At 38.1% G+C, this 15,809-nt stretch overlaps 2 protein-coding genes across 2 annotated transcripts; both read right to left on the bottom strand.

The window, feature by feature from the left end:
• Positions 1-74: 74 nt before the first annotated feature.
• LOC107808924 (myricetin 7/4'-O-methyltransferase 2-like) lies at positions 75-1,792 on the bottom strand. The gene is made up of 2 exons (XM_016633483.2): positions 1,001-1,792; positions 75-630 (listed from the first exon to the last, which is right to left on the bottom strand). Exons 1-2 carry the CDS (start codon positions 1,760-1,762, stop codon positions 319-321), a joined length of 1,074 nt encoding a protein of 357 aa, XP_016488969.1. The 5' UTR covers positions 1,763-1,792; the 3' UTR covers positions 75-318.
• Positions 1,793-2,796: 1,004 nt separating this feature from the next.
• Positions 2,797-8,138, bottom strand: LOC107808925 (uncharacterized). The gene is made up of 2 exons (XM_016633484.2): positions 7,342-8,138; positions 2,797-3,728 (listed from the first exon to the last, which is right to left on the bottom strand). The coding sequence occupies exons 1-2, from the start codon at positions 7,921-7,923 to the stop codon at positions 2,970-2,972; spliced, it is 1,341 nt and encodes a 446-aa protein (XP_016488970.1). The 5' UTR covers positions 7,924-8,138; the 3' UTR covers positions 2,797-2,969.
• Positions 8,139-15,809: the final 7,671 nt, after the last annotated feature.

Genomic DNA, 15,809 nt, shown 5'->3' with positions numbered 1-15,809 from the left:
GTGACAAGAAGCATGTTAAAATATATATCGCGAAGACATCCAAAAGGATAAAGGGTAAAAATAAGGTTATCAAATAGTAACAAATAAGATTATAATGAGAAAGAAAAATAACATATAACAATCTCATCACTACACACACACACATATATATATATATATATATAAAAGACAATGCATAGCGGAATTTGGCGGGATAGATGTGATTCCTCCATCCTTAACAAGAGATATCGGGTTCAAGTCTTGATAATTGAGAAATATTAGTACGGGTGTTCCCGTTGAATGGATCGGCGGCACGAATCTGAATTAGCTGAAATAGAGCTAATGATAGATTTCAATAAGAGACCTTAAGCCAAGTGCGGAAATTATTTTATATTCAGTGAAACCAGCATCAGTGAAGAGCTTTTCCCACTCTTTCTTAGTTCTCTCTTTGGACGCACAAAGAACCATCATCAACATATCCATATTATGTTGTGCTCGAATAAACTCATCATTACTCTGCTTCTTTGTATCATCCTCCATCACTGTATCTATGATTATCACTTTCCCTCCTTTCTCCCTATTTGGAATTGACTCTTTGCATTTCTTCAGTATCTTCACACAATCTTCGTCCCTCCAGTCGTGCAGAATGCACTGTTCAACAATGAAGAATTAAGTTGAAAGGGAGAGGGGTAGTATAAAATTACAGGAACACCAACTACTCCGATCCGATCCTTCCGTTTCAATTCATGTTAACGACCTATTTTATTGGACATAAAGTTTAAGAAAGAACGGAAGACTTCTGAAATCTAGTGGTCTAATTACACATGCGACAATATTTTTTTTGGCTGTAAGACTTTTGAAACTTGTGGTTACATGTCATGATATTTGTGTGGCTATAAAGCTTTTCATTAAGAGTAAAATGAGAAATTGAAGTTAAATTGTTTTCAAATTGAGAAATAGATCTTTATTTTTGGAACGCACGGAAAAGAATAGGTTCACATGAATAAAGATGTTTTCGTACCTTGAGTAAGATGGCATTAGCATGGGGAATGTTATCGAACATATCTCCTCCAACAAACTCCAAATTTCCACTTCCTTTGCAGTCTTCGACAACATGAGGGAGATCAAGTACAGTGCATTTTATGTTAGGAAAAGCTTTAGCTATAGCAATTGAAACAGTACCAGTGCCACCACCAACGTCCACCAATGAATTCAACCCCTCAAACACATGTTTACACTCCGTAATAAGCACATTGGTATTCAACCTCGAGTCACTAGCCAATGCATCATTGAAAATATCACCTAGTACCCTTGATTCTTGATCCACAATATAGTCCCATAAAGATTTGCCATTAGCAGTATGAAAAGCAGTGGGAGAATCATTTTGGAACCAAGTACTTAACACAAACCATGCTTTTGAAAAGACTGGATCATGGTTGATAACCAAGAGTGATCTAACATTAAAGGGCTCATTTTTCACAAGAAGGCAACTAGCTGGGGTAAGAGAATAGTGGTGATCTTGATCATCTTGATTTAGGAAACCAGAATGCACTAAAAATCGCATTAAAATTGGCAAGAAAGAAACCTTTGAAGGGTTGATTACTAGGGAAAGTTCAGCCGAGAGATCGGAAAGAGACATGGGCTTACCATATTTATAGAGAACATCAAGAATGCCTAGTTGAAGTGCACATCTTACTGCTGAAGAACTTATGAAGTTGAAAATATGGTTCCAGATTTGAGCTTGCGCGCGGAGAAGCTCAGTGCTACTCTCACTCGCTGACATTTCTAAGGGACTTCTTTTGCTTAGACTTGCATATTTATAGAACTAATGAGAACTATCCATAATCCACGTTTTTTTTCTCTAGTTGAAATTAAGATAATATAACGATTGTTTAATCTTGTTACATGGTGGGGACTAGTCATGTTGTCTCACAAATACTATATCGATACTCTGTATGAGAATATTGAGCGTGGGTAAATTCTCGAAAGTATTAACCAAGATGAATAAAAGAAGCATTTGTTTTTCAATTTGCTATGTTCTTTTTTATCTTTTTAAGTTTGGCCTCCACAATCTGAGCCCCTCCAATTATTTCTCTTGAATCTCCATTTCCGTTGTTGTAATTAATTTTCTCGTATTTCCATTACAATGAGTATATTTTATTATTTATGCAATAACGATAGGGCTCTCACTCAGCTTTATATCCATTACGTAGCAGAAAAAGAAAACAGTAGAGATTCCTGTATTTTGCAGGTGACTGCTCCATTGGTGCAATATTTCCTAATTCAACTAGTGTTTTGGAGAGAGTACAATCAAACTTCTCTATAACAGTCTCGTTTGTTTCGATATTTTTTTGGATGCTATAGTGAAGTTTGTTATAGAAAACATATATTAAAACATAATATAAAAATTGGTTCCAAGAAAAATATAGTTTTTATAGTGAATGACTGTTAAATGAGAATGTTGTTATAGATATGTTTAACTGTATAGGTGCCGGCTAGTAAATTGGAGCAGTAATTTAAATATGCCTGTATGCATTAATACAAGATAGAAGATTTTCCAGTCTTGCTAGAATTATCGGATCTTTAACATGAAGTGCGAGATTTTCCTTTCCAATTTTAGCTGACAAAAGTGCTTCTCAAAATAATAGCTTGGCCTAACACCCTATAAATCTACTAAGCATAAGCTATATGAATGTTTAGTTTTTATTACGAAAGTATCAAACTATTCTCCTATCAGATATTTTACTATTTTATGTCATTTTTCAACTTCATCGGGTAGCTTATCACTTGAAATACACTATACACTACACATGCCTATACTAAAGAATTGCTGAATTTCAAGAAGAGACTCAGATTCACATATACACAATACGCTTTATTACAGAATCCTAACTCAAAGTGATACAGTTCGGGTTAGCTAACTGAAAATCGAGTTAACAATACAAATGTGATCACCATCATGGGGTGGAAATGTCAAGGTCCACCTTTCATCAGACATCCTCGGCGTCATCATCAGAATTATGAATCTCATCATGATCATCATCGCCATCGTTGAAGATGTCCATAGCATGTATCTGTATACTCTGAAACTGGTTGATTGCATCTCTTGCTTTGGATATGAGAGCATTTTTTGCAACTTTAATCACATCCATTTTTCTGACACTCTCATCCTTGTGATCATTCTTATTTTGGCGGCCCTTTGCTGATCTTGAAGTGGCTGCTTTTCTCTTTGCCTCCCTGCAATGTAGCTGATCAATGTACCTCTCATGTAGCACCTTGTTCTTAATTGGCTTTAGCACTGGTGGGCTGGTAAGAGCTGCTACTGATGAATCACTTAATCGGGAAAGGTGCTTTTTATGGGCTGAAGAGGATCTCTCCAGGCACTTTCTAAGATAATGCAAACCTTCTTTGTTGCGCTCGGGGGTGAAAATTTCTGTATTCTGGCAAAATGCCCTAGCAGTTGGATCTGTTGATTCAAGAACATTGAAGAAGTCTGCCTCCTTATCTCGATCTACGTCGTTTTGCTTTTGCAGTAGTTGTCTCACTTTCTTCCGTGAGAGATGGCTCTTCGGCTTGCTATATCTGAGCTTTTTGATGGGTTTCCCCGTAGACAGGAGCAGTTTAGTTGCACAAGGAGAAAGTGATGACGTGTTCATCTTTTTAATCCTTGAACGTGGTTGAGGCTGAGGTGGGGTCATGAAATCCGAATGTATCTTGTCAAAACATTCCTTTGCTGATTTTTCAGGCACCTGCAAAGCAAGTCCAAAGTTTACTGAGATGACCATTTATGTCGCAAGCTGGCGTTCAAAATTACAAGGAAAACTAAAACGAACCAGAAATGATAACTACCATACCTTTCTTTGGTTTTCATATTTGAATTGCAGTGTTCAGAAAATTCACAGGTTACAAGCACCATTTGCTAATATATTGATGTCAACAAAGGACCTAGAATCCACATTCATGGATTTCTAGGTGGAGCGTGATCCTAATAGTTCCTAATCGGAAGCTGAGGAGTAGAAGTATATACTAAGTTACTTCTCAGATCTCAAGGCTTGTTGGCTAGCAGCTTGTGTCCAAATGAGCTGTAGGTATGCAAAAATATTTGGATCTAAGAACAAATATACCACCATAAGTAATTCTAGCTAATCCACTACCATGTCATTCATATATAGGTTTCATCTTGGGAAAAATATTAATACGAAACAACAGCTTAGCTTTTGGCACCTGTTTACATCCTCCAGTCACAGCTGGTAAACCCCAGGATCAACCCCTCTAGCTAGACAATACCTGAATACCCAATACAACAACAACAACAACCCAGTATAATACCACTAGTGGGGTCTGGGAAGGGTAGTGTGTCAGACCTTACCCCTACCCTGGGGTAGAGCTCCCTCCCTCCAAGAACTCCCCACCTTGCTCTTGGGGTGACTCGAACTCACAACCTCTTGGTTGGAAGTGGAGGGTGCTCACCACTAGAGCAACCCACTCTTGTCACCTGAATACCCAATATTGTTGACTTATCTGCTGATATAGTCCCAAAACCCAATATTACGTCAAATGATGAAATGCTCCAGCCAAACTTTCTTCAAGTCCGACAGCATCATCTGTGGCCTTTACTTTGTCCTTTACTTCATTACAAAAGAGACATGATCAGTAGTGACAAAAAAGGTCAAAGAAGATGGGATGGACCTATAAGTACTACGCTGGACAAACTAAAGTCCTACTTTATAGAATGAGATAGTGCTGTTATTTATTTTTTCATCACCTGATGTCATTCACTGTAGTTCATCCTCTGGCTCCGGGAGTATCACCAAGCCTCACAATAAACTAGCCTTTCACCCTCTTTCTACAGTAAAGGTTCTATGCATTATCAACTTGCTACCTAACTTTTATTTTGGACACGCCCTCGTACAACCATCAAGCGATTGATATACCAGTAAGATACTTGGGTGGCTGATGTATCAAGTACTGCTCGTCAGCACCATTACAGTCATGCTGCTCACAGATTTCAAATGTTCTTGTTAAAAGTCACTTTCCCCAGATGAAATGAGTCCACTAATCAGTCTTCCACTCTTCCCATGCAATTTGTACTATTTCTCACTTAATGCTGGAATTAATGTTGATGCTCCAACCGCATTGATGTTACAGTACCCCAAGAGATCAATTCTCTCTCTCTCTCTCTCTCTCCCTCTCCCTCTCCCTCCCTCCCTCTCTCTCCCTCCCCCTCTCTGCTGATGAACCACAAGTTCTATCTAACTGCAGGAGGAAGTTATTCTGGCAACATGACAATCTTCTAAAGTGTAAAAGATCAACCTTTATGTCTCTCTCCTTTTCTCCCTCCTGCAATAATTTATCTTGCTATTCCAATATTTCATGGTATAAGCAGGGAAAATAAAATCATCATGCGCGTAATAATGATTTTTCCTACTCCGACCCCTTTGTCCAAATAAAACTATCTTAAGTTGTTTTCCTTTTTTGATAATGTAACAAAAAACTATCTTAAGTTCCTTTCAAGCCACTCCAGAATGTCGTCTACTTTAATTAAAAATTTCTCCTTTCAGTATTAATGGACTACCATATTACTTCGTAGATTAATACTCGACACGTCAGCTCAAATTTTAAAGAATTATGCTTCTTCTACTTTTGTGCCCTAGATGTCTATAAAAATGTGACAAGAGAATATCTGAACAACTAAAAACTCTCAATACTAAAGAGACAATTCTCCCAATTTCTAGTCTCCACCTTTATCTAATTTTCTCTCCCCTCTTCCAGCTGCAAGCAAATCCATCAATTTCCTCTTTATTATTTCCATTCAGAACCGTCGAGCGCATTTCCTTCCCTTATCAGTAGTACTAGTATCAGCCTCGTATTCCCTTAACCTCATATTTCTATTACTACCTGATGTTTCTTATGCTTTGGTTCTCTTATTATCTTGCATTGTTAACACTTCTTCTTCCATGTCTTCTTCGCTATCGTATTTCTTTTTAAACTGCTATGATTTTTGTTTTCCTTGAGCTGAGGGCCTATCGTAACGGCCTCTCTACCTGCACAAGGTAGAGATAACGTATGTGTACACACTATCTTCCCCGGACCCACTTGTGAGAATACACTGGTATGGCTTTATTTATTATTTCCATTCAAAACCACCAGCCGACTTAGCAGCGAGTTGAAGATATGGTAGCAATTTGGAAGGTGAAAGTAGTTTACTGGTCAAGATGACATTGATTGTTCAAGTAAAATAAGCATACATGGAAGAAAGCGGGTAAAATAGTACCATAGTAGAGCTGGTAGAGGGAGGAGGCCAATGAAGAGTGCTGGAAAATTAGGTCGTATCATACTAAAAATACTCGCTGCTGGAGGATCAGGTGGTAGAAACGGATTAAAATCCACAGAGACAACCATATTAGAACACTCGGTATGTTGAACCAAATTGGAAAACAAAAATAGAAAGAGTGACTATCTAAGAATCTATAGAGGACGAATCATAAAACTGAAATGAGGTCCTTGGATTACATAAACGAACTACATTTGGTCAGAGAAAGTTGAAAAAGAGGATAATAGAGAAAGGAGTGAGATACGAGAATATACAGCTGTTATTTGTCTTATATATAAGAATAATATCCCTTACGGGTACTTTTACTGATGGGAAAGATGAAATGAAATTGTCTCTACCCATCAACTATTTCTCTTCTGTAACCAAATAAAATCCCCCAATTAACTATTGTAAAAATCAAGAGCCAATCCACTTGTCTAGGCCCAAAGTTATACAACAACATTTTTGCAGCAAACAGGCTATCAAGCACATTAGCTTCCAATAGGAGGGGAGGGAGGGGAGGGAACCCTTGAAAGAAAAGGAGGAAAAAGTGAAAGTAACCCTTTGACATTGGTCACAGGTTGGGCAGTCGTGCATCTTAAGACCATCCAAAGACTATCTGAAACTCTTTTTTTGACATTCTTAGTTTCTTCTGGACAAAGATCAACTTAATTACGAGAGGCCCAATTTCAGACTAAAATTGACTAAACCATCCCCAACCTATCAGCTCCTATACTGGCAAAATTCATTTTCTTATTACATTGAAACTGTTGATGTGCAAACATATCCAATAGAGATCACTTGGTAGGTCTGAATATAAGACACAGAAATCGTCCCGGCAGGCAATTCGTATCATACGTGAAATCCCACCTTTGATTATACCTGGCCTTTGACACTTAAAACCATAAATCCTAAAGACAACTTTCCTTATCTATCATCAAGTAGTATATAAATGGTCAATGCTCAGCTAAATTAGTTTTTCATGAAGATAGAATTATAGAAAGCACAAAATGAAACATAAGCTAATTTTAAAATCACAGCCAAATTACCATCTTAGCAACTTTCTTCCAGAAGTTAGGCGTTGCCTTTGCCGCGAAATAAGCATTCTGCAATGCCAGCTCTTGTTTGTCGGTCCACCCGTTAGCACTACTCCTCTCCTCCATTCCTTGGTTAGTTCTCTTTCTCTTCAATCCCGTGCCTTTCTTTCCCGTGCCATTATCATCCTTTCCAGAACCCGGAACTTCAGATGATGGGCCGCCTAAACTTTCTTTACTAGTCTCTTGAGCATGTTTAGGGATCTTTGGCCCATTCTTCAAATCACCCTTTCTTTTCTCAACTAAATTGTCAGCGGAAGCACAGCGTAGTACTTTACTGACAGGTGGGTCCCGAGTAGAACTGCGTGTAACCCTTCTCTCTATACTATTAACCACACCATTATTCTCCAGGTTTACAATGCTCAATCTTGACGACCTTCGCAGCCTAGTACTGGATTTTTGGGAGCTTTTTGAAACTTCAATCTGATTTTTGTGGACTTCGTTATCAGAAATCTCAGTAGCAGCGGCAGTAAACCGTTGTGATCTTCTCAGAGTGGGTGTTGGTTTTTCTTGGCCTCTCGAGTTTCTTTGGGGCATTTTCGCAAACAGATAAGTGACGGAAATGAAGCCGAGGCACACACCGACTAGGGATGGAAAACTTCAGAATATGCTGCTTCGAAATTGTGAGCAGGGGGAAAATCAAGGGCCGACAAACTGGATACTGGACTTCTTCGGAAAAAAAAAAGAAGAAGGTGAATACTGGACCCGTAGTGAAGGTCCAACTGTAACGGCCTCAAGATTGGTGCGGAAATGACGCCGGGTAGCCACTAAACATAGTGTTTAAAATATATACACAGATTACGATGTATTTAAAGATGATCCAATTTGCTTAAATTTTAGGTCATCGTATTATAACGTTCAAAAATTATGTCCAGAAATTTGAATCTTATGTCTTGAATTTTAAATTGACAGTTCAAAAATTCAGGATATTTAGTCCTCAATTTCAAATTAGTAATTTAGAAATTCAAGACACTTAATCCTGACTTTCAAATTAACAACTCAAAATTTAGGACACTAAGTTCTAAATTTCAAATTAACAGATTAAAAATTCAGGATAGTTAGTTATGAAATTTGGGTGTATTGGCTAATCTTTAAATATATTGTAATTGTGGATATATTTTAAATAGCATGCTTAAAAGTGGTTATTGGTGTACTTTGCCCAAGATTGGTTCTCAACTTTGAATGGTTTTTCGGTCTTGGGTATTTCTTTTTTTTTTTTACTAAGCCTACAAGTTTAAATTCTACGCATATTGTAGAAAATAATTACATTAGATCACTCATACGGTAAATACAAGTAAATTTCTAAACTTATAGTCGGTTTAATGGGTTCACTCCGTGGAACTTATAACGTCGAGTGTCAGTCATGGCCTTCGAATTTTGAGTCGTGAGGAAGATTTTTGGATTGTCAAAAGCTATAAGTCTAAGGAATATTGAACAAAGTTCAAATGTTAAACTCATATTGTCAATCCCAAACGTAAATTGCGACTCCCTATAGAAAGGAGAATAGATTTGGCACAACATATAGGGAGAGCGATTTCTTGAAATTCACAAGCGGTCTTTGTTTTAATATAATTGTCTTCTTACTTGATGTTTTAGGACTCTTTTGTAACTTGAGGTCAACGTCTACAAACCTATATCAAAGAAGATCGTTGATATGAAACCAAATCAGGGAAAAGAAAATGAAAGAAACACAAAATTCTATGGGAGCAAGAACAAAAGGTAACGTTTGGATACGTATCTGTATCCAATCCAAACACTCACTTTTAAGTCTTAACTACTCTCTAGTTTTATAAATATCGGTGCAATTTCAACAAAAATAATTCTTAGAAAAAATTTGTTTATGTGATAAAAATAGAAATATCTTTATGACTTCTTAGAGTTAAGTAGCAGAATTTATATTGTTCCGTTGCATCTTAGAAATGAACTTGCGTCTGCATTTCTGCAAGGCTAAAGAACTTGAAGAGTGATAATGCACACACTTCAAATAAAATAAATTCGTCTACCGCATTCATGTTGTTTAACAACCTTACAAATGCATTTTTATCATCTTATAAACACAGCACAGGTTGGAGTTCCAAGTAGAAATCTCAAACAACAGACACAGGGCACACGTTGAGCATGGTCAAATTGTAATATTATGATTTAAGACTTAATTTCGTTGACGTAGGTAGGTTCATTACTTGGGAACCTTCATTACAACAAAAAGCAATAGCCTAGCATGCACGTGTGAAAATAATTTACCCACATGAAGTATCTGTGCAGTTAGATTTCTTACAGAAGGTAAGAGAAAAAAAGAAGAAGCATTACACTAGTGTAAAAGAGGTTTCTTCCAGGGCACAACATAGACTCCTAAAATGTCAAATCTTGGTTACTCATGGTTGCTCAGTATCCAGTTGGCTGACAATGAAAGAGGAGATCCTCATTACTAGTGGATTTGTTCAGCCATGGATCAAGTGTTACAATCATAGGATAAGCGATTACCCTTATATATATTTGACAATAGGATGATTTTATGAGGTGGCTACAAACCCAATAACACTACCATCTGCTCCTAGAAGAGCCAATCCACTTGTCTAGGTCCAAAGTTATACAACTACATTACAGCAAACAAGTGATCATGCACATTTAGCTTCCAATAGGAGGGGAGGGAGGGTGAGGTAAACCCTTGAAAGAAAAAGAGGAAAAAGTGAAATTAAACCCTTTACATTGGTTACAGGTCGGGCGGTCGTGCATCTTAAGACCATCAAAAGACTTTTTTTGAAATTCTTAGTTTCTCCTGGACAAAGATCAACTTAATTCCGAGAGGCCCAATTTCAGACTAAAATTGACTAAACCATCCCCAACCTATCAGCTCCCATACTTGCAAAAGTTATTTTTTTATTACATTGATATTGTTGATATGCAAACATATCCAATAGACTAAGATCACTTGGTAGGTCTGAATATAAGACCCAGAAATCGTCCAGGCAGGCAATTTGCATCATACCTGAAATCCTACCTGGCTTATGACACTTAAAACCATAAATCCTAAAGATAACTTTCCTTATATATCATCAAGTAGTATATAAATGCTCAATGCTCAGCTAAATTAGTTTGTCATGAAGATAGAATTATGGAAAACACAAAATGAAACATAAGCTAATTTAAAGATCAGTGCCAAATTACCATCTTAGCAACTTTCTTCCAAAAGTTAGGCATTGCCTTTGCCGTAAAATAAGCATTCTGCAATGCCATCCCCTGTTTGTTGGTTCACCCGTTAGCACTACTGCTCTCCTCTGTTCCTTGGTTAGTTCTCTTTCTTTCTCGTGCCATTATTATCATTTCGACAACCTGCAACTTCAGATGATGGGCCAGCTAAACTTTCTTTACTAGTCTCTTGAGCATTTGTAGGGATCTTTGGCTCATTCTTTAAATCACCCTTTTTTTTCTTAACTGAATTGTGAGTGAAAGCACAACCTAGTACTTTACTGACAGGTGGGTCCCGAGTAGAACTACGTGTAACCCTTCTCTCTATACTATTAACCACACCATTATTATCCAGGTTTACAATGCTCAATCTTGACGACCTTCACAGCCTAGTACTGGATTTTTAGGAGACTTTTGAGACTTCAATCTGATTTTTGTGGGCTTCGTTAGCAGAAATCTCAGTAGCAGCTGTAGACAATAAATTGCATCAAGAAAATAAAATCAAAACCGAAAAATATCGCAATAATCGTAGTATTTGATTTCAAATAATATGTGTGTATAATCTCTATAAATCCTCTGATTTTTCTTTCCAATAGTAAATAAATTCAAGGGCCTTCGAGCTTGATCTTGAATATGTAGTTGTTGCCACGAACGATGATCTTGTTCTTGAGCTTGATTGCTTGAACTTGAACTTGATTTGTTCTTCGTTCTTGAGCTTGAACTTGATTTGTTCTTCGTTCTTGAGCTTAAACTTGAACTTGATTGCTTGAACTTGAAACTTGTGGAGGAATTTGCAGTGTTTGATCCACGAGCTCTTTCTTGCTTCTTGTTATAACTTCTGGTCCCTTTTCTGAGTTATGAAGACCCCTATTTATAGTTGTGGAAGGGAGGAGTTGTGATAAGAATAAACTTTTTCCGACCAATCAAATTGAAGTGTGACATGGCCGCATTTGATTGGCCAAAATATGTCACTTGCATACGTGGCGCGGTTTCATTGGCCTTCTAATGTGACTTGACATGCCTTGTCATTTTGACACTTGGCATGATCCTATCGGCTCTTCCGTTTGACTTGGCGCGCTATGTCATTTGACACGTGGCACCAATCTGGGCCGATAGGAAGATGGCATCTTGGGCTTAAAAAGTGGGCTCATTATTCGTGGCCTAATTAAATGGGCTAGCCCGATAATATTGGATCTTTATTTAAATCAATTTTATTAGATTTAAATAATTAAGTCAACATATATTAGCCCATAATATTTATTTAGGCCAAAATATAATTAATTTGAGATTAAATCCAAATTTCTTATGGATTTAAACTTAACAAAATTTTATGTCTACAAATGCCCGTACTTCAAAACTTGTCGGGTATGTATATTTTTGTATCATGAAGACGAGGCTCGAAGTATTACAGCCCTTCAAAGTTTGACCCCTTTTTTGTACAATAAGATAGCAACATCCAGCACCATTATATTAGCCTCCAATTAAAAGATATTATAATTTCATTTAAATTCAAGAATTAGATTTTCTACTCTAATCTGCCTAGCTGGAGATAAATTTGTATCATTTGCATGCGTTCAGTGGAGTTTGGCTTAACTCCATTAGATTCCGCCTAGGACACGTAAGTGAATGAACGTATCCAACTTTCAGTTAATCTCAAACAAGTACTTTCCGCTGCCTTCGTTACCAGTCAGCGAGACATCCATTTATGTTCCCTTCCATGTTGGGAACAAATTGTTGATGCCGCCTCACACCTGATCCCACATCGCCTAACAACCTTGTAATTCCATGTTTCATTAGCTATATAAACCCCTCATTCTCATGGTAATTGATTACAACCAGCGTCATCCTCAAAGTCAATTTTACTTCGACCTTTGACGTTTAGGGAGCCTGCACAAAGGTAATTTTTTTTTAATTCCTCTGCATTTTCTTTGTATTTTTTTTTGTAGGCCGAGAAGGCAAGTACAAGTTCTTGCATGAAGATGATGATCTCAGGGTGTGAGGGGATGAGTACTCATCCTTGCCCGAATATTGAAGAGATTACTCTCAAAAGGATTTCGACTATCGGAGAGATTACTCTCATGTGGTTCGACTACCAGAGAGATTACTCTCAAAATGATCCGACTATCGGAGAGATTACTCTCAATGTGGCTCGACTACCGGAGATATTACTCTCAAAATGACCCGACTATCGGAGAGATTACTCTCAATATGGCTCGACTACCGGAGTGATTACTCTCAAAATGACCCAACTATCGGAGAGATTACTCTTAATGTGGCTCGACTACTAGAGAGATTACTCTCAAAATGACCCGACTATCGGAGAGATTACTCTCAATGTGGCTCGACTACCGGAGAGGTTACTCTCAAAATGATCCGACTATCAGAGAGATTACTCTCAATGTGGCTCGACTACCGGAGAGATTATTCTCAATATGACCCGACTATCGGAGAGATTACTCTCAATATGGCTCGACTATCGGAGAGATTACTCTCAATATGGCTCGACTACCAGAGAGATTACTCTCAAAATGACCCGACTATCGGAGAGATTACTCTCAATGTGACTCGACTATCGAAAAAATTACTCTCAATATGGTCCGACTATCGGAGAGATTACTCTCAAGAGACTTGCATGTCCACCTTAAGATTGGAAAATATAGTTTCCTTTTAAGGACAAATCCACGAAGAGGCCAACTTAAGGTGCAAAGGGACTCATATGTCCACCTTAAGATTGGAAAGTTATAGTTTCCTTTAAGGACAAACCCACAAAGAGGCCAACTTAAGGTGCAAAGGGACTTATATGTCCACCTTAAGATTGGAAAGTTATAGTTTCCTTTTAAGGACAAACCCATGAAGAGGCCAACTTAAGGTGCAAAGGGACTTAAATGTCCAACTTAAGATTGAAAAATTAGAAAGTTTCAACTCGAACACTTGGTGAACTTTGAAAATTTGGCGTACTTCGCAGACTTTAACTTGAAGAGTGATAGACTTTTAAATTTCAACTTAAAAAATTAGAAGGCTTGAAAACTTCAACTTGAAGACTTGGAGTACTTAAATAATTCAACTTGAAAACCGACGGACTTGAAAACTTCAACTTGAAGAACGACGGACTTGAAAACTTCAACTTGGAGACTTAACAGGCCTAAATATTTCAACTTGAAGAGCGGCAAACTTGAAGACTTCAACTTAAAGACTGATGGACTTGAAGACTTCAACTTGGAGACTTGGAGGATTTAAATATTTTAACTTGAAGAGCGGTGAACTTGAAGACCGGAGGACTTAAAGATTTGGTAAACATGAAGACATAGTGAATCTCCGGGCTTCAATGCAAATACTTAGTAGCCTCCTAAAAGACTAAAATAATTCCATTGAAGATACAAATTTATCACAGATGTTTGCCCCTTTTAAATGGGATCCAAAGTTCAACAAAAGAATGGTATCTCGGCTCGTTTTTCAAGTGCTAATTGAATGGATTGTATTCTATCGTACTTTATTTGGACAACGATTGGGGATTATGTATCTTTTGAACTTACGCGACTGAACTCAGAATGAAACTCTAAGCTGCCTACGTACCTCAGTGAAGAGGATCAAGTCATACCGTAGTTCAGAATGGGTAGTTTTTTTTTGTTTTTTTTTTTTGTGGTGGGCCGTGCACAATTTAGACTCATGCGGGCCATGAGTGTAGGAACATGCGGTTTAGGCTCATGCGTTAAGGAGCGTTGCAACTTCAAGGATAATACTTCTTCAAAAACTTGCCATTGATAGGGCTAATTCTCATGCCATCTGCATCAACCAGCTTGTAAGCCCCACTTGAATAAGCTTCTTGTACGACATATGGCCCATCCCATTTTGAAGTGAACTTCCCTACAAGTTTATGGGAAGTAATGATGGGTCTTCTTATGGCAAGGACTTGATATCCTACGTGTAAGGATCTTGGGTGAACTCTTTTATTAAAGGCGCGAGACAATCGAGCTTGATAACATTCAAGACTCTGTTGAGCTTCCAACCTTTTCTCATCAAGAGCCTCCAACTCTGTAATCGAAGTCGAGCATTTTCTTCATTAGTGATGCCTTCTTGAATAGCTAATCGTAATGAAGGTATTTGACGCTCGAGTGGCAAGACAGCTTCAACTCCATAAATGAGTGCATAAGGGGTCGCTTGTGTTGGCGTGCAGTGAGTTATCCTATATGCCCACAGAGCTTTCTCCATGCCAATCCCGTTTGGATTTGGAGACGACTTTCTTTAACAAGTTGCTCGGCTAGACCATTGGCGGCAGCATTGTACATAGAAGAGTTACGTTGCTTGAAGCCAAAGAGTTAACAAATCTTGTTCATCCTATTGTCGAATGGCTTGCCATTATCCGTTATTATGTAATGAGGAATGCCAAAGCGATAGATAATGTTTACTCGAATGAAACTTGCAACATTTTCCTTCTTTACTTCCTTAAGAGCAACAACTTCAGCCCATTTTGAGAAGTAGTCAGCTGCAGCCAAGATGTATAGGTGCCCACTAGAGGACTTTGGCAGTGGTCCAACAATATCTAATCCCCAAGCGTCAAATGGCCAGGATGTAACAGTCGGGTGTAACACTTCAGGAGGTTGATGAATAAAATTCGCATGGAATTGACAAGCCTTGCATCTTTGAGAGTAGTCCAAGCAATCTTTTACCATCGTGGCCAATAATATCCCATCCTTTTTATATGGAAGTGAAGCTTTGGTCCAGACTGGTGTGACCCACATACCCAGAATGTGCCTCTGCAAAGCTTGGAGTGATTCTTCTTCCCCTAAGCATCGTAAGAGTACTCCCTCGAATGACCTTCTACATAGAGTATCTTTGTAGTAAAGAAAGCGAGGTGCACGACGACGGATTTCAGTCCTTCTTCTTGAATTTTCTGGAAGTATCCCATAGCATAAGTAGTCGATAATGGGTTGTCGCCATTCTTCTTTCTCAACTTCAGAAATAGCGACAAGATGATTGAGTTTATTTTCTTCACCTTCAGCTTCATTTGGCGGCGGTACTACCCATTTTTGGCAGACAATAACTTGCGCTTGATCAGACATGGTTAACGATGAAGCTAGGGCAGCTAAAGCATCAACCTTCTTATTTTCTTTCCTTGTCACATGCTGAATAGTCACATCACCGAGCCACCCTATTATATTTTTAGCGTAATCATGATATGGGCGTAGTTCAGGCTTCTTGACCTCGTAACTACCTAAAAATTGATTGACCACTAACTG

The sequence above is a fragment of the Nicotiana tabacum genome, chromosome 19, assembly GCF_000715075.1.
Source record: "Nicotiana tabacum cultivar K326 chromosome 19, ASM71507v2, whole genome shotgun sequence".
NCBI lineage: Eukaryota > Viridiplantae > Streptophyta > Magnoliopsida > Solanales > Solanaceae > Nicotiana > Nicotiana tabacum.
Note: the sequence above shows the minus strand (reverse complement) of the source record. Positions and strands in the feature narration are given on the sequence as shown.